This window comes from the organism of the source record quoted next, unplaced genomic scaffold (assembly GCF_019419815.1).
Source record: "Pyrus x bretschneideri cultivar Hongxiangsu unplaced genomic scaffold, Pyrus_bretschneideri_v1 Contig21, whole genome shotgun sequence".
NCBI classification, from domain to species: domain Eukaryota; kingdom Viridiplantae; phylum Streptophyta; class Magnoliopsida; order Rosales; family Rosaceae; genus Pyrus; species Pyrus x bretschneideri.
This window is the reverse complement of record NW_025999513.1, coordinates 5619193-5642813: the sequence shown is the minus strand read 5'-3', so window position 1 is coordinate 5642813 and position 23621 is coordinate 5619193. Positions and strand designations below refer to the sequence as shown.

At 37.3% G+C, this 23621-nt stretch overlaps 2 protein-coding genes across 2 annotated transcripts; both read left to right on the top strand.

The window, feature by feature from the left end:
• The first annotated feature begins 4769 nt into the window (after positions 1-4769).
• Positions 4770-7156, top strand: LOC103943728 (putative pectinesterase/pectinesterase inhibitor 28). Its single transcript, XM_009354067.3, has 2 exons — positions 4770-5950; positions 6194-7156. The coding sequence occupies exons 1-2, from the start codon at positions 4924-4926 to the stop codon at positions 6886-6888; spliced, it is 1722 nt and encodes a 573-aa protein (XP_009352342.2). The 5' UTR covers positions 4770-4923; the 3' UTR covers positions 6889-7156.
• A 5169-nt stretch (positions 7157-12325) lies between these two features.
• On the top strand, positions 12326-17249 carry LOC103942338 (condensin-2 complex subunit H2-like). Its single transcript, XM_048584335.1, has 11 exons — positions 12326-12837; positions 12922-13021; positions 13911-14020; positions 14104-14246; positions 14338-14773; positions 14867-15042; positions 15114-15278; positions 15364-15459; positions 16039-16140; positions 16288-16446; positions 16592-17249. Exons 1-11 carry the CDS (start codon positions 12636-12638, stop codon positions 16973-16975), a joined length of 2073 nt encoding a protein of 690 aa, XP_048440292.1. The 5' UTR covers positions 12326-12635; the 3' UTR covers positions 16976-17249.
• Positions 17250-23621: the final 6372 nt, after the last annotated feature.

Genomic DNA, 23621 nt, shown 5'->3' with positions numbered 1-23621 from the left:
ATAGTGTTGACGTTTTGGATTCAAACATGTGGTCTCGAGTGTCATGCCATAAAGTTTGGAATGACAATGAGTGTTGTGTGGGCATATTCCACCAGAGGAGGCTATTCATATCTTTGGGTGATATCGATCTTTATATATGCACAAATCTTAAGGTAAATAATGTTTCATATTCGACGGCAAGATCCTTAGAGCATCTCCTAAGGAGATGTCAAATTGTCCACATAAGCTATAACAGTAAAAAAAGATAGCCACTAATGTTTCCAACTGAAATGCCAAATCTTATGAGGCATGACATGGAATGGTAACAAAAGGGCTTGCTGTCAAATTTGACAGCAGCTTCAAATACATTTTAATTTATTATTAAATGCTTTTTACTAATATTTTATTGTTTTAAAACATTTATTACTTGTTGATGATGATGAAGAGTCAGTCTTAACTGATGATGATGAATCGGAACTACAAGGCTTGGCCTCAGTTGATGCCTTAATTCGCCTCCAAAAAGCAACCGCCGTTGAATCTTAGCCTTGTTGGGTTCACCTTGTGTGATGGCTCCGACTATTCTGCCTATGCCCATGTTTCACCTTTAAGGGAGATCTTACAAGATATGGCGAAAGCAGAGTGGGTATTGATGGGTATGGATCAATGAAAGAGTTGATTTGTCTTCCTTCACCTGGAAATGATGATGAGGAAGGTGGTGGCTGATCAAGTGAGAGGGACGTGGAGGACCATGTGGAGGTGGAAAGGAGGTTGGATCATGATTTGAGTCGGTTCGACATGGTGTACCCAAACTACAGTGGGGTTTCTTGTAACAATGCTTTGGATAATAGGGTGGATGATCAGGATACCCATATTGTTCAATTGGAGGAAGAGAATCTGACATTAAAGGAGAGGCTTTTCTTGATGGAGAGGGAGTTGGTGGATTTGAGGAGGATGGTGCAATTCATTGCAAGAAGGGACCATGTGATGGGGGAGGTCAACGAAGAAGTGGTGGAATATGGATCTAGATAGTGTCAAAACAGAAATTATGGAAAGTAAAATAATAATTTAATTTGACATATCGGGTGGAGAGTAAAATTTTAAAATATGTTAAAATGCCACATAAGCTGTCAAATTAAAATTTTTTGTTTAAAATTTGACATCTCCTTTGAAGACGGTCTTAGGTACTTTGTCTTTAAATAGACCTTTCATGGCTAGGTTTCTTTAGATTTTCTTTCCCTCTGTCTACACCACTTTTTTAATATTACTCCTCCTTTCGTTTGATTTTACAATAGTCTAACTACATTTTACACCCTTCTCGTTTGAGGTGATTTTCAAAATGGACCATGATTTTCAAATTTTGTTACATTACACCTTTTAAGTTTTGAAATTGTATTAATTTATACCTTCTGTCTCTTTGAATATCTAATCTTCCATTTTTTTAGTACAACGATATATTTTACACTAAGGGGAGAGGGGGTATTTGACTAAGCCACACAATGAGCAACCTAATTTGGTATCAAATTCGGCATTCACGAGATTCAAACCTTTTTTTACAAAGTGGTACTAATGTGGCTTATACGTTAGCCTATATAAAGATCTCATGCTCATGAGTCATCAACTTAATTAAAGACCAAACAATCAATCTTAATGGCACTACGAAAAAACTCGTTAAATGCAATGCTAAAATCTCGTCATGTAAAACCATGAAAATGTCACAATTGCATTTTACCGATGGCCATGCGACGCTTGTGTTTGCATCGCAACAAACTTGTGTCGTAAAAGTTTTCCCTTCTTATTGCGACACATTGTTAGCATCGCAAAGTTATTTTGTGATGGCTTTGCAACACAAAATTAATGTCGCAATTGCTTTGATGTGGAATTAAACAAAATATTTAGGACGTGTTTGATGCGTAGTAAATGTTTAAACCCTACAATTTAGTTTTGTTGGAATACAAACATGTTGGGGAAATTAAATTTTCTATGAAAGCATTATGTCACATCCCGACCCGGGGCGGATCACTTTCCGAGCCCGCTCCACCACCGTAGCACGATATTGTCCGCTTTGGGCTTACCATTCCCTCACGGTTTTGTTTTTGGGAACTCACGAGCAACTTCCCAGTGGGTCACCCATCCTGGGAGTGCTCTAGCCCTCTACTCGCTTAACTTCGGAGTTCCTACGGAACCCGAAGCCAGTGAGCTCCCAAAAGGCCTCGTGCTAGGTAGGGATGGAATATACATATAAGGATCAGTCCCCTGGGCTATGTGGGATGTCACAATCCACCCCCCTTAGAGGCCCGACGTCCTCGTCGGCACATTTCCGACCAGGGATAGGCTCTGATACCAATTTGTCACATCCCGACCCGGGGCGGATCACTTCCCGGGCCCGCTCCACCACCGTAGCACTATATTGTCCGCTTTGGGCTTACTATTCCCTCACGGTTTTGTTTTTGGGAACTCACGAGCAACTTCCCAGTGGGTCACCCATCCTGGGAGTGTTCTAGCCCTCTACTCGCTTAACTTCGGAGTTCCTACGGAACCCGAAGCCAGTGAGCTCCCAAAAGGTCTCGTGCTAGGTAGGTATGAAATATACATATAAGGATCAATCCCCTAGGCTATGTGGGATGTCACACATTAAACTACAATTTTTAATCTTATACACAATCGTGCTAATATCAAAAGTTAAATAATATATGCACTAAAAAAACTGTGCTTTATAATTGCTAACATTAAAAATACATATTCCATATATCCTAATTTATAATCCTACTAAAGAGTCAAATGTCAATTACGAAAAATCTTGTCCCAAAAGTGCATGAACATATTCTTTATTCCAAACCTCAAGGCCGTAAAATGTAGCTAACCCTTTTATATTTCATAAGCATCAAGTTTTTTTTTTTTTTTTTTTTTTTTTTTGGGTTAAACGTTGTCACAGTTGTTTTTAGTTTTAAGATTTATCAAGCTCTTATAAAAGCAGTACCAAGAAGTCCCATCATAATTGGGTTCACGCAATATATGAAGTCCAAAGATCCTTTCTTTTTACCCCCTTGGGATGGGTGGTGGAAGAAGAGAGGTGGGCCCCCTTTTATTTAGTTTTAATTTAATCATTTGTATAAATTGTTTTATGATAATCAATTATTTTTCATATGCTACGTCATCAAATATGTGGGTCATGCATTTATCACATCATCATTTAATGGTCAAATTAATGGCTTAACTAATTGACGTATTAAATTGTAACAAAATATAAGTTTGTGTATGAGGTTACAATTGCATCTAAACCCGAAGAAGTAAAATGTAATTTACTCTTGTTTTAGTTTTAAGATTTATCAAGCTTTTATAAAAGTAGTACCAAGAAGCCCATCATAATTGGGTTCACGCAGTATATGAAGTCCAAAGTTCCTTTCTTTTGGTCACCTAATGACGATTAAGGATTCATAATGACTTATCTTTGAATTTGATGGTAAAAGTTAAGATAAAAACACTAAAAGCACATTCACTTGTTCCCCATCCCTTGATATCAAATCCAAAGGTGAGTGACCATACTTTCCTTAATTATTTGGTGACAAGGGAACACTTCTGATGAAATTCATAACCATGTTTTGTACAAATAGCAAGATTCTAAATTGGGTTAGGCGCTAGTAGAGCCTAGCTGGGACATAGTGCCCTAGCAGTTTTTTTTTTTTTTTTTAATTTTAATAAAATTTTATTATATAACATATAAATAAATGTCTATTTATATTCAAAAATATATATCAATATTGGAATACATAATTGCAAAATCAGTGACATATAGCTTATAAAGTTTAGAACATGTTGAAAACATGGAGAATAAACATATATTGAGTGTTCAGCTAAACATTCAATAAGTTTCTTACAATTTTTTTTTATAAATAAAATGCAAAATAAAAGTTATCTATTTTTTCTGTGTAAATGGGAGTTGTGACCTATGCGGGTTTAGGCGGGTTAGGCAAGTGTCTAGGCAGGTTTACGCGTCAATTCTTAATTTTCAAACGTTTAGAGATTAATCGAGAAGATGACCATCCTCCTAGTCTAGGCAGGACATATGCAGTGCTAAGCCGAAATGTGTAGAACAGTGACAAATAGGTATATGATCAATGTAAAGCGAGTTAAATGGTCAAACTCTCAACCCATATATAACGTTCTATTCAATTTAATTTTCACAAACATAAGTATAATGGTTTGTGATCTTTACACGAAAATACTTAAATATAAAAGAAATTCATTGTTGTTGCATCCAAATTCATTATTTTCATTCCTTCCGTCATTGAATTCTTACCATAATTTAAAATATAAAAAAAATTCTCACATATTTGTAACTATACAATAAAATAAAATAAAATAGGCAGCGCATGTCGTCAGATAATTTGTCAAGTCGTGAAACTTTACTGGTAGTTGGCAGATAATTTTGGCATCGCATGTCGTCAGATACTTCGGCATGCCTATAACAATTAGCAAGTCACATCGTCAGATAATTTGGCATGTTGAAAATTTAGTGGTAGTTGATGGAAGATAATTTGAAATGCTACATTAATTCTAGCCAGGCACTGGTAATCCACTTTTGAAGGAGCAACAGTTAAGCATTGCCAATCATCTGTATGCTCCAAATTTGGAAGAAAAAAGTAAGAACAAGAACGACCCCTAGTTTTGTCATGAGTCGAGACCAATGATCTCCCCACCTCACATTTTCTAACAGAAATAACCGTCATTCGGAGCTCCTGCCTTTATAAATACCTCCATGACACCACTTTGGGAAGCAGGGGGCACAAAAAGTAAGTATTATCCAGTACCCCCAATAAGTGACCCCAACAGCTCTGCAGCAACTCACCTGAATAAGAAATCTTACTGGTTTCATTTTCACCACCAGAATCTACAGAAAATAAATATTAGTTAGAATTTTAGTTATTTATATATATTATTCCAAACATGGGCGGAGCAGACGGATCTAACAAGAAAAAAGTCGCCATCATTGGCGCCTCCGCACTGATTCTGGTGGCAATGGTAGTTGCTGTAACTGTTGGGGTCACAGTGTCACGCCGCGACAGAGGGTCGTCCGACGGCCACACCTCCACGTCCACAAAGGCGGTCCAGGCCATTTGCCAGCCCACAGACTACAAAAAGACCTGCGAGGAAAGCCTTTCAGGCGCGGCCGGCAACGTCACCGATCCCAAAGAGCTTATCAAAGTAGGGTTCCAAGTCGCCATGGACAAGCTCCGCGGTGTCATCGAGAAGTCCGTCACGTTGAAGGAGCTGACCAAGGACCCGAGCACGGGCGATGCACTCCAGAACTGCAAGGAGCTCCTGGAGTACGCCATCGATGATTTGAGTGACTCGTCCGAAAGGCTCGGGGCCTTTGACATGAGCAAGCTCGATCTTTACGTGGAGGATCTCAAGGTGTGGCTCAGCGCCGCCATGACATACGAGCAGACTTGCTTAGATGGGTTTGAGAACACCACCGGTGACGCCGGTGAGAAGATGAGGCAGTTCTTGAAGACATCTCAAGAGCTCACCAATAACGCCCTTGCCATGGCCGATGGAGTTTCCACGATGTTCGGGGCTCTTAATGTTAAATCCGGCCGCAGACTTCTTGAGGCTGCAGCTGGAACTGCTGTGAAGAAGTTCCAAAAGGCTAAGGTCATTCCCGCTTGGATTGATAGCCGAAGGCTTGAATTGGCTACCGCCACTCCTCAGACGCTGAAACCCGATGTGGTGGTGGCCAAGAACGGGGGTGGTAAGTACAAAACTGTCAACGAAGCGTTGAAGGATATCCCAAAGAACAACGCAGTGAAGGTCTTTGTGATTTATGTCAAGGAGGGAGTGTATGAGGAGCAGGTCATTTTTGATAAGCACATGACCAATGTCATGCTTATCGGAGATGGCCCCACTAAGACCGTGATCACCGGTAGAAAGAACTTTGCAGAGGGTACCAAGACCATGCAGACTGCCACAGTTGGTAAGTCAATCTTTTCCTATCTAATCATACATAAGTTGATCTGATATGTGATATTATCAAACTATGAATCAATACGTTCAATCTAACGCGCATATTATTTTAGTATATTACCATATTGTGTACGAGGTCATCAAACATGATTATACTTATATCAATAGTTTAGATTCACAATATAATTGGTATGTACAATATATATGTAAGTTTAGATTCAAAATATGATTGGTATGTACAATATATTTACAGGTGTTGTGGGAGACTACTTCATTGCCAAGGACATTGGATTTGAGAACACAGCCGGAGCCGTTGGACACCAAGCCGTGGCTCTACGTGTCCAGTCAGACTTGTCCATCTTCTACAACTGCAAGATGGACGGGTACCAAGACACCCTCTACACCCAAACCTACAGGCAATTCTACCGCGACTGCACCATTAGTGGAACCATCGACTTCATCTTTGGTGATGCTGCCGCCGTGTTCCAAAACTGCAAGATGATCGTCAGGAAGCCACTCGAGAACCAGGCCTGCATGGTGACTGCCCAAGGGAGACTCGACAGGCGTTCTCCCTCGGGTATCACCATCCAAAACTGCACCATCTCTGGTGAACTAGGCTACGAGAAGGACCTCAACAAGGCATACTTGGGCAGACCATGGAAGACCTACGCAAGGACCATCGTCATACAGTCCCAGATCGATGACGTGATTGCTCCAGAAGGGTGGATGGAATGGATTGGATCAAACAATCACCAATCTTGCTGGTTCGGTGAGTTTGGCAATAGAGGACTCGGTGCCGACCAGACTAGAAGGGCGACATGGCGTGGAATCAAGAAGCTTACCGCTCAGCACGCCGCGGACTTCACCGCAGGGAGGTTCTTGTTCGGTGATACATGGATTCAGCCTAGCGGTGTGCCCTACGTCGCTGGCATGATGCCCGGAGTGTAGATAGAGACATTAGATTAAGCTTATACTTCTAAATAAAGAACAAAATGTACTATTCTTATATGTATTAAATTAAGTTACATATTGCAATCAGACAAATAAAAAATTAAATTAATTATAACGTATATACCTTACTATGTTGTAGGCCTATTTTATTGAGGGAAAAGAAAGAGAGATGGTGGCTGGCAGCAAGGAGAGAAAGAAGAGAGAATTTGGTCATTTTGTAGTGATGATTTCTCATTGTGCCTTTATTTATATTAGTAAACAAGGGAGACCCCTTACCTTTCAAGTAATACATTATAACTAGAAAACTATCTAAAGATACTATGGAATCCCATAAGGATTTATAAAATCACACTCATAACTAATTTAGGACTAGAACACTCTCCATTGAGTGTGTAAACACTTAAATAAATATTGCATCAGATCTCAACAATGAGCGAATGCAAGTCTCAAAACAAACTGAAGAATTTATGCATAAAGACTATAACTCACAAAACCTCGCTATGTTAAACACATGTAAGATAAAAACTAATAGTCTAAGAAGAAAAATGAGAACTTGCATTAAGTCAAAACTAAAACGTCCTCAGGAAGTAGAACGCACACAAGGGCATGACGAGCTCAGGATGGATGCCTGATAAAAAAAACTCGTCAGGTAGGAAAAAACCAAAGGAAAAATGCTCATAATCGTAGAGAAAAAGGGTATATTAGGATCAAGTGAGTATACTTTTGGATACTCCTTTTGAATTTGACAAAACTTGCAAATGAGAACTGCAAACAATTCAAATCAAATAATTTACGCATACCAATTCATTGAAGAAGCTTCTGAAAAGTAGACTTTGGCAGTGACTTCTTAAAGAGGTCAACAAGGTTGTCCTAGGAAAATTTGCTCGACTCTAATCTTTGGATGTTCTTTGTTCCTAATGTGAAGAATTTTGTTAGAATATGTTTGATGTTGTCTCCTTTGATGTACCCTTTATTTATATGGTCGATACAGACGGTGTTGTCTTCATAAAGTTGTAGAGACGTCAACAATAAAAGAAAGCCCACCAATGCTTCAAATAAATATGCTCCATAATGGCTCTCAGCTAGAAACATTCACGCGTAGATTCATGTATGGTGATAATTTCAGCATGATTTAAAGAAGCCACAACTAAGGTTTTCTTAGTTAACCTCCAAGATATTGCAATGCCTCCAAGTCCAACCATAAAGATTGATCCATTTGAGAACGTGCCTTGTGCGGGTCAGATAGATAACCTACATCAACATAACCAACAAGGTGAAAATCAACTCGAGAACCGAGGGGAGTGGCTCCAATCGAGGATACATAGGGATAGAACAAGCCCAAATATGTAGTACCTTTGAGTTAACGAAAGATGTCTTTTAACACCAATCCAGTATCTACATGTAGACGCGTTGCTATCTTGTCAAAAGATTAACAGCAAAGAAGATGTTTGGTCTAATACATTGAGTTAAGTACAATAAATCAACAATTGCACTCAAGTATGGAACTTCAAGCTCCAAAACCTCTTCCTTGTCATCTTTAGGATGGAAAGGATCTCGTTTTGCATCTAGTGTACAAATAACTATAGGAGTACTCAAAGGTTTTGCTTTATTCTCATTAAAGTGTCTCAATACCTTATGGGTGTAGTTAGATTGATGAACCAGAATACCATTTGAACAATGCTCTAGCTCTAAGCCGAGACAATATCGAGTTTTCTTAAGATCTTTCATCTCAAATTCTGATTTCAGGAGTGCAGCTGTTTTGTCAAGCTCTTCAGAAGTCACAATGAGATTTATATTATGGACATAAACTGTAACTATTGCAACCCTATAATGTGACTACTTATTAAACATGCATGGGCATAATTCATTATTTATGTATCCATGACTATCAAATACTCACTAAGACGGTTATACCACATCTACTCAAATTGTTTCAATCCATTGAGTGAACACCTCAATCTAATTGAGAGATTGTTCCATGTTCTAGTATTATTTGATCCAGTCAATGTGAGTCATTCAAGAAATTTCATATATATTTCTATATCAAGCTTTCCATAGAGATACGCGCTTGCTGCGTCTATAAGATACATATTTAGTATTTCATAAACTATTAAACTAATAAGGTAATAGAACGTTATAACATCCATTATGAGGGAATACGTATCCTTGTAATCAATCTAAAAATGTTGAGAGAAACCTTGCGCCATGAAGCGTGCCTTATATCTCACTATCTCATTCTTCTCATTATGCATCCTTACGAAAACCCAATTATAGCCAATGGGTTTCACATGTGAAGGTATAGGAACTACGGGCTCAAACACCTTGTGTTTTGCAAGTGAATCTAGTTCAACCCCCGATTGCTTCTTTCTAGTTTGACCAATCTATTCTACGTCATCATTTATCAACGGAACACAGTTCAATGTCTTTGCTCAACATAATACTAGTAGCTATTATGTATGTAAATGTATCATTAACTATTATCTCATTCCGATTCGAAACTGTCACGATCCAAAAATGTATCGTGACAGTGCCGCTAATCTTAAAAACGCATGAGAGTTGCATACTCTGCCTCAGAACACGACAATTCTCTTGTATCTTTAAGATACGCAAAGCCTCTAATACTATTAACAAAATAAATATCAAAGTTCAAGCAAAAGCCATAACATTCAAACCATTTCATAAGCAACCTTTTTACAAAAGAAATCCTCAAAGTTTAGTTTACAAAAGCCAAGGGAGTAATAAGTTTTAGATAAATATATACATAAGCAAAAGAGGCTACACATAGACATTTTTTACTAAAACTAGAAAATCAATATTTACATTTCAAAATATGATTTTCTGACTTGAAAGCTTTAAGGTTGACAAGCGACAACCGCACACCTTAGTCCAACTCTTCCATTAAATATCGCATAACACCTGAAACTGTAGGGGTGAGCATCATATTCAATCAATTGCACCCCCTCGAAAGGCACCCTAGCTAGGTTTGAAACTAGATATACCTTTGTACTACGTATAAAGGAAACAATTTGCACAACAAAAACCTTTGGCTTGAGTTAAAATTTATTTCATGCTCATACAAGTTAACTATAGCGGGATCCCTAATTCTTTTTGTCCTGACAACCAAACACGCAGCCAACCACCCATACCTAAAAAAATATTCTCAAATAATACCAACAAAAGATAGGGTAATGAGAGTGTCCACTTACAACCTATACCACATATACACAAGTACCCTCCCCTTACGGTTAATGGTACGAGTCCGTTTGTATAGGACTCTCCAAAGGTTTAGGGGACTAAAGCCCAAGGTAGTCACGCATCCCCCCTAATTCTCGGATCGTCAATACAATATAAAATAACATAAATCACATGCTAGAAAAATCAAAACTCTTTTTCCTAACATGCAATTCTAACAACCAAAAAATCCAATGCATAGTTTGCACGCATCAACATTTACATAGATAATACATACCGAAAACCGCAAACCAAGTTTAGAACTACGTTTAACCCCAAATCTCAACTAAAACTAGCAATCCAATATATCAAATTGAAGCCCAAGAAACAAGGAATCGAAATATACCATTGGGTTCCTCGGTCGTGGCAAATGGCTCGAAAGCCATTAGATGTCTGCCTGAAAACTAGGGAACTTTTCCCCTCGGTGTTTCTACATTCAAACAATGCCAAAACGTTTCAAAAACATGCTAATTGTACTCCTCAACATGATTTACAAAGATTAGAAGAGTTTTTTAATGTTACCTTTGTCGGAGATGGCGAGAACTCGCCGGAATATTTCGGGAAAATTGTGAACAATGGCATAGAGGGAAAGATAAGCTTGGCCTAGGTTCGAGCTTGGGTTTGTGTCAAGGTTTTCCTAAATTGGGGTGGCCTGAGTTGTTCACAGTGAAAAATGGCGAAATGGTGGTGCTGGTGGTGATGCTTCAGCGTGGTGAAGTAGAGAAGGGGAGAGTTAAAGTGACAGAGTGTTAGAGTGAGTGAGAGAGAGCTGGAAAGGACGAGAAATAGTTCCCAAAGTGTGTGGAACAAAAATGCCACGTGTAAGAGACAGAGAGGTAAGTTTGGTGTGGGTGTGGGCCCTATAGACAGAAAATTATTGAAATAATTTAAAATATCCCACCAAAAATTAATATAAAAGTAGTAGTAATCATAATAATAATAATAATAATATAATTATGAGAAATATATAAAATATAAAATAATAATTTTTACAAAAGTATTTTTCGGATTCGTAGTTTAGTAAAACCTTCGATTTCAATTCCGTTTGTGCTTACGTGTTCGTATCGTTGAGTACTTCGAGAATACGGCAAAAATAATAATTTATACATGTCACGAATTAAGGGTCAATGAAAGTCAATGTTTTTGCCTTTAGGGCATTTTGGTCAATTCACACATTTAAAATTAATAAAATCGTAAATTAAGGACGGGTTGTTACAACAATAATAATTACAACAAATAGAAAAATAAAACTATTAAATTTGAACATTTTAAAAAGTAAATATTGTAAAAATAAAAAATAATATTTACAACCTAGAAAAATTGTTCGTCCAATTATAGTGAGAAAAAAATTGTATACTACTATGCTGAGGGGTCTGGTGATTGCTGGGGCGACTCCTAGGATGGGTGTTGGGGGACTCCTAGGACGAGTGTTAGGGGGCCTCCTAGAATGGCACCACAAGCTCGGACGACGACGTGGGAATAGTAATGCCAAAAGCTGACAAGTTATGGGATACGACAATGAAGTACTAGCGCACTAATTCCCTTTGGCACACCGAATCCTCCTCCACCTGCTGAAGTCTGGAATCAGTCTTGATCGATGGAGTAGAGTTAGATGAAGAACAAGACCCGTCTTCCCGAACCCATCCCACTCCTAGGCCACAAAATTGAAAAAGCGGTTCACCATGTTCTTCTGGTCCGGTCGGTGGAGAAGCCGAAAAGAGAGATGAAATGGAAGAAAGAAGCACGGAAGACGAAGAGAGAGACAGTGGGAGGAGGGAACAGGGTAGGGTTTAAAAGTCTTTTAGAAAAAGAATAAATATGTCAATAATATTTTTATTAAAATGTGAATGGAAAATAGGACGATGGGTGGATTTAACAGCACTCACACAAAGAGTGGGTACAAAAGAGCTATTCTAGTTTCTCTTGTGTTAAATTCTCTCCTCCCACAGACGGAGATGACAAAAAGTGATGGGTAAAGATTTGACCGTTTTATCGTAATTTGTAGAGCATGTGTGTGGTACGTGATAAAATTTTAATAGAAAAACGAATGAAAACTTGGGGATCTAGCGACAGGTGGTGATTGGCTCTTAACAAAAGTTTAGGGTGACAATTGACTAAAACAAAATTTTATAGAGTTAATTAACAACCGATTACAAGTTCAAAACATAAAAGGGCGAATACTCGAATCAGATATGCAAAAATGAAAATACAAAAGGGGTACAATTACAAAGGAGCGGGAAACGGCCATCGAAACTTTTTGAAACTCTCACACGCGCAGACACACTCTCTCTCTCTCTCTCTCTGCTCGCTCTATCCATCTTCCTGCCGAAACCAAGCTCACGAATTGCAGTCTCAGAGGAAATCTTTGACTTTCCGTCTGTCACACTGTTTTCCAATTTCGACTCAAAAAATTTATCGCTTTCCGAAACCCCCAACTTGGAAAACCCTAGTATCCACGAAATGTGAATCCAGTACCTCCACAATGCGCCAATGCCCAGTTCTTCTCACAGGAGATGACTAGCGCCAAAGACGAGCCGGGTGGAAGCAACGGCGGCGGCGGTGGAGGCGGATTTCATAGGGTGCAAGCAGAGCGTGACCTGGAATCCAATTGGGAACTCGATCTCGCACAAAAACTCGAAGAGTATTTGCTCAAGATTTGCTCCGGTGAAATACCCACTGAAGCAGAAGGCCATGTCGCTATTAATTTCGCAGAAGGTGTTCCTTTTACTCCAGACTACTATTTTTCTTTTAAATTTTTTTACTTTCGGAATTGTTTGTGATGATTTTTGTTGGGTGTAGCTGCGCTGCTTCTTCAAGGTTCGGTCCAAGTGTATAGCCGGAAGGTGGAGTATCTGTACTCGTTGGTTTTGCGTGCTTTGGAGTTCCTTTCCCAAAAGGGGTTGGTGTTTCTTTCCCCTACATTTTAATTCTTTTTTTCGATTTTATTGTAAATTTATATAATTTGAATATTTTGCTTCGTGGTGTTGGTATTTTTTCTAAATTTTATGATATTATTTCAGTAAAGATTTGTTCTTTGTCGATATGCACCCAGATATGTGCATTTGTGTGTGTGATTAGGTTTCTAACTGGCTTTTGAGTGTTTAGAAAATTAATTGTCCCAAGGTTCTGCAGTCTATACTTTAACTGGGCTAATGTGTTCAAAATGGTTGATTATCGTATCTCATCTACTTTCTAAATAATGCAGTTACTAGAGAAGCATTGGGAGTCACACCTACCTGTGATAAGATTAGAGAAAGTAGGTTTAGGCGGTATGAGCATAATAATGGGCTTTTCATAGGTGAATAAAAAGTTTGCAGCTACTTTCCTGACCTGGAGCGTGAACTGGAAATCGGTGCTTCATATTTCACCTATAACCCAAGAAGATACTTAGAAGTAGAAGGTAAACGTGAACAAGAGGCTGAATTAACATGGGAAGAAGCATTACAAAACTATAAATCTAAATAAAGATAATAAATGTAACAAGAGATACTGGATAAGAAAAAAGAATTGAAGAGATCCATATAATGATCACGTTGTGTTATGTCTTGGAATAATCAAGGTAAGTCAGTAGCGTGTAGAGTTTCTGATGTGTCTAAAATTTCTGCTCCTAGGAAAAGATAGTGATCATGATCCTATCATCACTTTTGGGCACAAGCTTTGTGTTGCACGAAACTGTGCTTTGAATTGCTTCTCTCTCTCTCTCTCTCTCTCTCTCTCTCTCTCTCTCTCTCTCTCTCTCTCTCTCTCTCTCTCGTTAGTTTTCTTATTTTACTGTATCTTTTATATAGGCAGTATGAACAATCCGAAGGAACATCTGTTCGGCCTGAAGAAGGTGGGAGTTCCCATGCTGTTTCCGATGAAGAAAATGATATTTTTTGGAGCTTAGATGACATTGCAGGTACCCATTACTTTCTAACTCTTCATGGACTATGGAGATATAATTGTGCAATCTTCATCCACTGAAATCAATTTTCCTTGCAGTGGAAGCAAAGAATTGCTTAGATAGTCCATCGGGAAGAGATGCTCCTCTGAATCCCTTTGTGAAGCCCCCAGCAAACCTAGTTGTGCTTGAAGGTGATTGCCTAGATACTACTGGTGATTTCGGAGAATTAGAGGGATATCTGGTACCATAGTTTCTTCCATCTGTTAATTTTTTGGATCGTTTACTCAACATATGTATCTAAAGTTGTTTGGTCACAAAAATTATATCTGCAGCTGGCCACCAACGATCTATATCAGGATTTCATTTTATTAGATCCATGTGATGCTGTAGCAGTAAATGATTATTTGAGTGTGGATGGAGTTGTTAAAGGACAAAATAGTGCTTATAGGGTCACCTCAGCACGAAAAAGTCATCAGACTCCCAGACGATCAGGTGGAACTGCACATAGGTCATCTCTTCATAAGGGGCGGGATCCTAATATTAATCAATCTCCTATCATCGGTTGCAGTTTTGAGGCAAATAATTGTAATATTGAACCTGATCCTCCTGCCTGCAATGATTTTGATGATGGTACTCAGGGATTTGATATGGATGATAGATATTCAGAGCCCAGGGACTTGGATGATTCAGATGATGATGGTGATGATCCATGGAAGCCACTGAATCCCCATGAACCCGGGAACTTGAAAGTGAAACCATTTAGGAAAGGTTGTTTTCAAATGTTAGTTTTTTGAAATTGCACTTATAAATTATTATGTACCTAACACCATGCTTCTCTTTCATTATGTTTTCCGCAAGCAGTCAAAGTTTCTAAAAGGAAAGGATTCAATTCTACTAAGCATGTCTCTATTATTACACTGTTTCCACCTGCAAAATTGCATGGTACTATTAGTCCAGAGCTCATAGAAATGTGGCAGATTCGACATCATGCCGAGGAGAGACAAAAGGGGTCCCAATCTCCTCCATTATTTGAAAAGGTTTGTTTTACAGAAATTTGTGTAGATGTTTGTTTTTTGGTTGGTTGGTGAACTTGCTTTCTCATTTGCAGCTACGGGAATCCCTTGTTAATGGAAGAGAAGAATCCTTTGATGCCTTTTGCAATCCTCTGGATGGAAATGAGGATACTGAATATGATAATGAGATCCCTGATTTTGGGCAACCAGATGCTGACTTGCTAGAATTCATGGATGGCGTACCTCGGCACAGTGATATGGTTAGACTGCACAGAGAATTGATTATTGCATGAATTAAAATGAACTGGGAATGTTTTAGATTGCTAATCTATTGATATTATACAGAATGAGGACAGTGGTCCTCAATTTGGTAATGTTGAACCATTTGACGATGATCCAAATCCTCATGCAAGCCTGGAAGATTTGTGTCGCTCTCACTTGGTAAGTATACATTTCTAACTTTGTTTCTAGGTTTTGGCAGTAGTGAATTGTTGAGCTGCAATATATTATCCTGTTAACTGGATTTCAGAAACTCTATCTGAGGTGGGGCATGTTTAGTCAATGGATTATTTTAGTTTGCAACAGAAACTTGATAGTTTGATCTGCAGCATCATTCGATACTTTACTCTACAAAGAGTACTTTGTAATTGAGGCCAAGAGTCTGAAGCAAAGTGTTTTTTGAAAAGGCAGTCTTACTTTATAGGCTTATTAGGATGGATTTTTTATTTCAGCGTGTCAAGAAGGATGCACATTCTCATTAGGATGGTTTTGTTTGTGTACTCTGAAAAGTATCTTGTAGAAGTCACGGAAATAGTTTTTAAGGCATTTCAGGTGACTAGATCTTGGAAGAAAGAGCCCGCTTCATATTTTTTTGCTGGCAATTATATGTCTTGTCTGATTTATTTTTCTTTTGCCTCTTTTTTCTTTTACCTTTGGGCAAAATTATAGTCTTTTTCCTTATGTTATACTTTGGTAATTAACTGCAACTTTTTGGATGGCTACCTATGTTCCTCCTCATAGGACACTCTCCTTGCTAGCATAGCTGAAACCGAGAAACAGACTGAACTAGCTGCTCGTGTTTCAACATGGAAACAGAAAATTGAGTACAACCTGGAAGAGCAAGTAGGTTCCATCACTTGTGCTTCCTTTCTGTGTGTCAACACTTTCCTTACAGAAAAGTAAATCAGAATAGCCTCTAGCTGTGTTACATGTTTTCTTCTTGTTTTTCCTCTACTGATTCAGTAAAGGAGTGTGCTATGTTTTTCTTAGGAATCACACCCTGCTTTTGATATTCATGACTACGGAGAAAGAATTCTTGATAGACTATCCTTCGAACCAGACAATGAGAATGTCTTGTCGTTTGCTGATGTTGTAAAGGGTCAGGAAAAGTATGATGTCGCTCGGAGTTTTTCTGCGCTCCTGCAACTGGTATTTCTTTTGTACATATAAGCACATGTTTTCTTTGATTTAGTTGGTGTTGCTAAAACCCAATCTGTATTAGCTCAGATTTTATTTGTAGCTTTCTGGGTGTTGATTTAACAATTGAGTTGTGATGTAATATTATAATTTTCAGGTTAACAATGGAGACGTTGAGTTGAATAGGAGTGGGGTTGATGGTGAGTCTGTTTGTTACGCAGCCGCAAATCCCTTCCATGTTCGGCTCCTTAGGCATGACAAGAGAAGAGAGCAAACTGGATTTCGGTTGTCCAGAAAGAGAGTTAAGTCTCCCTTGAGGAAAGCATCTCAAAATGTTGACAACAGCAACACAGGGACTGAGAAATCTCCTTCAGTCAAGTCATCTTCTAAGGCACATAAATCAACAGAGACATCTCCTCAAATAAACGGCAAGTTACCTGTGAAAGTTGGAAATGTTGGTGGCAAACGGTGCACTCCTGAAGCAAAGCGGAGAAGAAAGTCACGATTTGTTGAACCAGTTGACCTACATTCCGCTGGGTGACACAAAATGTCATTGGCAATTAACAGTGAATGGACCCTAAACCCTATCACAGAGGCCATTCAACGCATTGCTGGACGGTTGAAATTAACTTAGAATCGACCCTAATAGATGCACTTGTAGTGTACCAACAGTGAATGGTAGCAACCTGTAATATCTAGTTAATGTTATTATTCAGTGTACACATTAGTATTGAGACCCTCTAACACCATGTATCATTATCCAAAAGGAAGACTCGATCTAGTTCCTTGAGTGGGATGTGATTTTTGTGCATCCATTTTCACCTGCTACACACTTGTGATTATTTCTAACTTTTGGATAGAATAAACGGAGGGTGACTAGGAGAAAGATGAGTGTGGAAGTCATTTCTCTAAGTCCACCCTGCATTGCTTCATTTGAAACCAAAGTCAAAAGAACATAGCTTTTTCGGGTGTTTTAACATAGCTTTTTTGGGACTGAAAACACGTGACTAAATAAAAGGACTTGTTTTCACATTCCTTTGTCAAAAAATCCCTTAAAAGGACTTGTTTTCACATTACTATGTCAAAACATCTCTTAAAAGGACTTGCTTTTACATTACTTTGTCAAAACATCCCTTAGAGTATCTCCGAATGAGATGTTAAATTCAAAACATCAAATTTCAATTCGATGGTTGACCTGGTAATTTGACATATTGTCAATATTTTCGTTTCACCCGATATGTCAAAATTGATTGCTTCGTTTATTTATTTTTAAACAAAAATAATAAAAATTGGATTGTTATTGGTTTAAAAATAATACTTAAATATGCTAGCATTTAAGATAAGGCAAATGGAATGCCTTTGGAAATAGCAAAAATCATATTTGAAGGCAGCTTCATATTTGACATCCCTATGTCCATGTCAACTTAGCCTTTTTTTCATGTCAACTTTGACATCTCGGTTTGGAGAAAATGGTATATCATTTATTACTGTTATATGTCTATGTGACATTTTTAACATCTCCTCTAGAGATGGTCTTAGAATATTAACCGAAATCTTGTACTTGAAGATTAAAATGTAATATGCAAGGGAGCTTTAATGAAAAGGGCTTGGGACAACAAATATTTAACCAAAAACCATCCCAAAATGTTATTTAACCAAAATGACTCAAAGTTTAATAAAAAAACCATCCAAAATTATTGTCCACGGGTCAAACTTACAAGCCCAACCCACTACAAATCTACAGTTCCGTAAATACCCCTAAATGATTTGATATTGTCTTGACTCTTCACCAACCTTAACCTAGCACGAAACCCCCTATAATAACTCCCTATCTTCCTATCAAATCGAATTCCCCCATTTCAAAAACAACCGAATCAAAGTTCAAATCAAAGTTCAAAAATGAAGCATTCATCGGAATAAAACCGCCAAAACAAGTTCAAAGAAGTTAAATGGCAGAAACCAACAAAAAAGTGTCTGGAAAAAAAAAAAAATCAAAACATAAAACTGTTTCTAGATAACCCAAACCATAACACTGTTTCTGGAAAAAAAAAAAAAAATCAGATACAGATGTGCACAAACAAACACTATATTTGGAAAGAAAAGAACCAAAATCCAAAAACAATGACTTAGTTTCAAAAACAATCTATGTTTTAACCTTTGACTTTTTTTTTCTTTCATGCATCAGTTGATTATATTTAAGAAACATGATGCTTATTTTTCTTTGAATCCAAATACAGTGAATTTCACTATTTCTTTTCTAGCTTACATTTAAGAAACAGTGTGTCTATTTCATTTGGATCCAAAAACAGTGAATTAAATTTTAGAAACAGTGTTACTTAAAATCCAAAAACATTTTATTTTTACAGTCCAAAAACAGTGACCCGTCGTTATTATTGAATAGCATGCAGATCTCAAATTTATTTTCTAGAGAAACAAACGATGAACCCCACTGACGATGAAAAATTGAAAAACAGTACCTCAAATACACTATGAATAATAACGACGATCACATTTCAACGAAATAATACAAAATATAAATTAAATAGCATGAGGATCTATATTTTTGTTTCAAAGAAAAAGAAGAAGGTCTGCAAAACAATGATGAACTTCCTCAACCTAAAAAAGTTATGGGTAAAATCAACAAATCATAATTTATTATAGTTGGGTCATTTTTAGTTGGACTACTTTAGTACTAATCATTAAACAAAACTTATAACGTGATTTTTTTTATTAAAACTAAAATTTTTTAAATCATTTTCATTATTTTTCATTTCTTTAAATGATGGAAAGTTTGTAATGAAAGATGCAAAATGTCAGACATTTTATATTTTTCGTTGGTCGAAAATATCTCCAATACGGAAGCCAATTCTATTGTTACAGATTAGGGTATATTGTACTTTGCCTCGTTTCTACGAGAAACTTAAATAGGTTAAACTACAATCTCATAATTTATATTTTAAAAATTACAATGTAATACCTCAATTTACAAATTCGTTTCAATATTAGACTTCCATTAAATTTTTTGTTAAATTAGATGTTAAATGATAACGTAGCAAGAGCAGGTTCACTTTTTTGCCAATTGAAATAAAAAATTAATTAATTAAGAAATTTTTATTTAACAATTGAGAAATTTTTATTTAACAATTAATAAATTATTTTAAATATAAAAAATAAAAAATAAAAAAAACTCATCAGTCCTCCACTTCACCCCCGTTGCCTAACCCCATAATCCTATCTCCCTCCCCCTATTCCCAGAATCCCATCTCCCTCATCCCGCCGCCACCAACTTTCCTCGTCTTCTTGAAAGTCCTAGGATGGGTACTAACTTAATCTATAAATGACAACTTAACGCTAAAGCAAATTATGGTTTCAATTAATCAGTTATGCAAAATTAATCCTACACAAATATTCAACATGAATATAAAAAGCACACACATGATGTAGGATTTAACGAGGCAAAACCCACCACTGGGAAAATCCTCGGGCTACCAAGCCAGGAAGCACTAAGAAAGAAAGAATACATAAAGACTTACAAACCTCATCAACTAGACACTCATACCAGTTGGCAGCTTTGTCTTCGCGCTTTGCTACTCGATCTTTCTTCAGTCCTCGAGTTGAAGTGGCACGGTACTAACGCAACCGTCAATCACCTTTCCCTCAAACTTTGCATGATGCTAACTCGATCATGCAGAATGTTTATATGATGAAGTGTGTGGTTGAAAAATCAATCAATTACGAAAATCACAAGGCACATTTTCATAATTGATATTCAACAAAAACCAAATGAAAATCAGCATGAAAAATAATATTTTCCCGTTAAAAACACATGTTATTCAAACCACAAGATGGCAGCCACTGAAAAGTTAATTTTAGATTCATGCACTGAAGGTAATGTTTTCTCTTTTAAAAACCAAAGTTGCTGCCAATCTTGTTCCCCACAAAAACATGCATATGCGGCTTCCTTTAAAAACACATTCTAATCAAAACCACTATCTGGCAGCCACTTAAAAAAATAATGTTATATGCTTTTCAAAACACAAAGCTGCTGCCCTTGAATCTTTTAATAAAAACATGCATATATGCCGCCCCCTTTTTCCAAGGGTTTGACAACTCTTATATGAGCTTAATGCCTAACCGACTCAAACCGATAAGAATCCAAGCCATATAACCAGATGGCTCTTATCAACATCCAACAGATAAGTCCCAATGCAATTAGACTATTTTGCATGCTTTAAAATCTCGAATATAAAGGAATAAGATATTTTAAAGAGATAAATCACACAATGGTTAAGAGTCCTATATCAAAAACAATAACATGAGATATAGATGAATGTAGTTGGATGTATGCATGCAAACGTACCTGAATATTTATCGCGTGTAGGTAACATCTTTGCATCGAAAGTGTGAGAACCCTTCCTAGACTTAAACTATTACAATTGAAAATGTATAACAAGTCTAAACTATTACAGACTCAGTCATTATGTCAGGGATTGCCAATTTTACCCTAACAATCTCCCCCTTTGGCATTTCCTTGACAAAACCCTCAATTAACAACATTGTAGAAACCTTAAACTAATGTACTGAAGTCTGTAATCTGCACACATTAAACAAAACACCCGTGACGTACAAAAAATAGATGTTGCAAGAAACTTAAGACTTAAAGATGATTCAAGCATATCAACATCTTTCATCGTGCAGCAATTAAAAAAACTTTATTAAGAAATAATCATCCAGACATCATGTAACATCAAACAAGCTCGTCTAACCAAAAAACTCACAAACGAAAATACTCTCCTAGCTAAAAACAAAAAGAACTCTTCTAGCTAAAATCTCTCCCCCTAACTCTAGTCTCTCCCCCTTTTTGTCACAGGGAAACGCCAAAGCCAATACTCAATCATGCTTGGCAACACCATCGTCAGCCGAAACCCAGTAGAGATCATAGTCCTGATCGTCTTCGGGATCCTCTTCTGGATCATCTTCTGGAGTAAGAGTAGGCAGCGGTGAGTGGTCCGGAATAGGTGGGCAAGGAGGACGAGGAGACGATGGAACACAATCAGGGTGGAAGTCATCCTCATCATCAGAGGAAGAAAGATGAATGAGAGGAGCAAACAAGTGGTTGGGAAGGCGATGAAAACATTGCTCCAAATTAGAAATACGATGACTGAGATCATTTGTGGAGGACTTAATGAAACGTTCGAGCAAAGAAAATTTTTTGTTCAGATCAAGCATTTGCTGGAAGACCGCTTGGGAAAAATTAATATCAGGCGAAGCTGAACAATCAGATGGGGAAGAAAACAATTTACGTTTCGCAGAACGTGTACGGGGAGGAGAGAAGGAAGGAGTAATAGCAGGAGTCTTGCCTTTCAGAACAGGAGGACATGCAGACTTGCGTGAGGATGCCATGAAAAAAAAATGGTTTTGTGATCAACATGCAATGAAAAAAAAACGACGACTATAAATAAGAAAGAAACCCAATTGACTCCAATTGCAAAGCAACTAAAACACCCAAAAAGATAAGAAATAAAATACCAAAAAGATAAGAAATAAAAATACCAAAAAGATAAGAAATAAAACAAAATAATCAATGTAATGGCCACAGAAACGTAATACAACCAGGAGATTGCTAAAATAGTCGAAACCATATACATGCAATATGATTAAACAAGCCATCTCAACATCAACTCCGAAACTTACAGGGAATATTATGAAATATCACTCAAAGTGTTTGGGGTGAAGTGTTTACACTCAAAAAGAATCATTATGTGAATGCTTTACCATAGGCTTGCAGATCAATCTCATCTCCACACATCAACAACCTACCCTCAAGAGATGAAGTAAGTTCTTACGAAGGATTGGAATAGGGCTTAGGCACTGGATGAAGTTAGAAAGGAATAAGGGGAACAGAAGTTTGAGAAGCTATAGAGTCCGTGAGACTCAAAACTGGAGAGAGTTTGATGCAGAGAGAAACACTAGAGCAATGTAAAGTGGTATGCACAGTGGATATATGCGTGGTCTTCAAGTATAACTAGACCTTTGAGGATTTTCAGAGAAAAACACCTTTTGATTCCCTTGTTATGCGTATGTCAGACATACACCTTTTTTATTCCCTTTTTCGTTTTTTTTTTTTTTTTTTTTTTTTTTTTTTTTTTTTTTTTTTTTTTTTTTTTTTTTTTTTTTTTTTTTTTTTTTTTTGTTTTCTTCTTTCTTTCTTTCGAATCTTTTCTTAACTGGGGAGGGTGCTATCATCACAATATTGTGGTCTTCAGTAGTGAACCAACCGTGGACCTTTCTAAAAAAATATTTGATGCAACTGTCTTTGATGTTGCAACGGAGGTGAGAATCAGTGTATAAAAATGGAAGAGGGTAAGATACACTTACGGAGAGGCTCAATAATGCAGATAGGAAAAATGATAAGGCACTGGCTTTATAGGATAATGATGTAGAACGTAAGTCCTAATTTCATCTCAAAAGGAGAGTAAGAAGTGATACAAAGCCTTGAGAGATCTCAAAGCAAGTTCTAGAAAGTCAAATCACATAAGATATAGCACACAGAAACAATTAAGAGTGTATGAAAAAAGCATACACTAATGGAGGCTCAAAAGCTCACAGGGTGCAGAGTTTCTGGCAAGTAGTCATGTTTAATCAGAAAACATACGTATAGTATCAACCACCAAGGCAAAATATATCATGTTGAGCACAAAGCAAAGAATTTTGTGGACAAAAGTTGTGCATAAAAAGATATGGAAAATCCCTTTTTTTTTTTGTTTATTTTTTATTTTATTTTTTTTTTTTTTATGAAGCTAGAAAAATGAAAAGATAGAAACAAGGAGTAAAAAATGAAAACAAACAGAAGTTAAGACACACGACATATTCCTAAAGCCTTGCGAAGGGTTTCAAAACGATGAGTGTCTAAAGGCTTAGTAAACAAGTCTGCAAGTTGATGTTCAGTGGCAATATATTCCAGTACTAAAACCTTCTCTTCTACCAAAACACGAATAAAGTGATGACGAATGTCAATATGTTTGGTACGAGAATGTTGAACAGGATTCTTGGAAATGTTTATGGCACTAGTGTTGTCACAGAAAACAGAAAAGGAACTTTGATGAATGCCATAATCATTAAGCATTTGCTTCATCCAAAGCAATTGCGTACAACAACTACCAGCAGCTATATATTCGGCTTCGGCA

What these genes read in the sequence shown, in the direction of transcription:
- LOC103943728 (XM_009354067.3), top strand. Translation starts at nt 4,924, where the DNA reads ATGGGCGGAGCAGACGGATCTAACAAGAAAAAAGTCGCCATCATTGGC. An exon ending in CATGCAGACTGCCACAGTTG is followed by an intron (nt 5,951 to 6,193) that starts GTAAGTCAATCT and finishes ATATATTTACAG; the next exon opens with GTGTTGTGGGAGACTACTTC.
- LOC103942338 (XM_048584335.1), top strand. Translation starts at nt 12,636, where the DNA reads ATGACTAGCGCCAAAGACGAGCCGGGTGGAAGCAACGGCGGCGGCGGT. An exon ending in GAGAATTAGAGGGATATCTG is followed by an intron (nt 14,247 to 14,337) that starts GTACCATAGTTT and finishes TTATATCTGCAG; the next exon opens with CTGGCCACCAACGATCTATA. An exon ending in ATTTGTGTCGCTCTCACTTG is followed by an intron (nt 15,460 to 16,038) that starts GTAAGTATACAT and finishes TCCTCCTCATAG; the next exon opens with GACACTCTCCTTGCTAGCAT.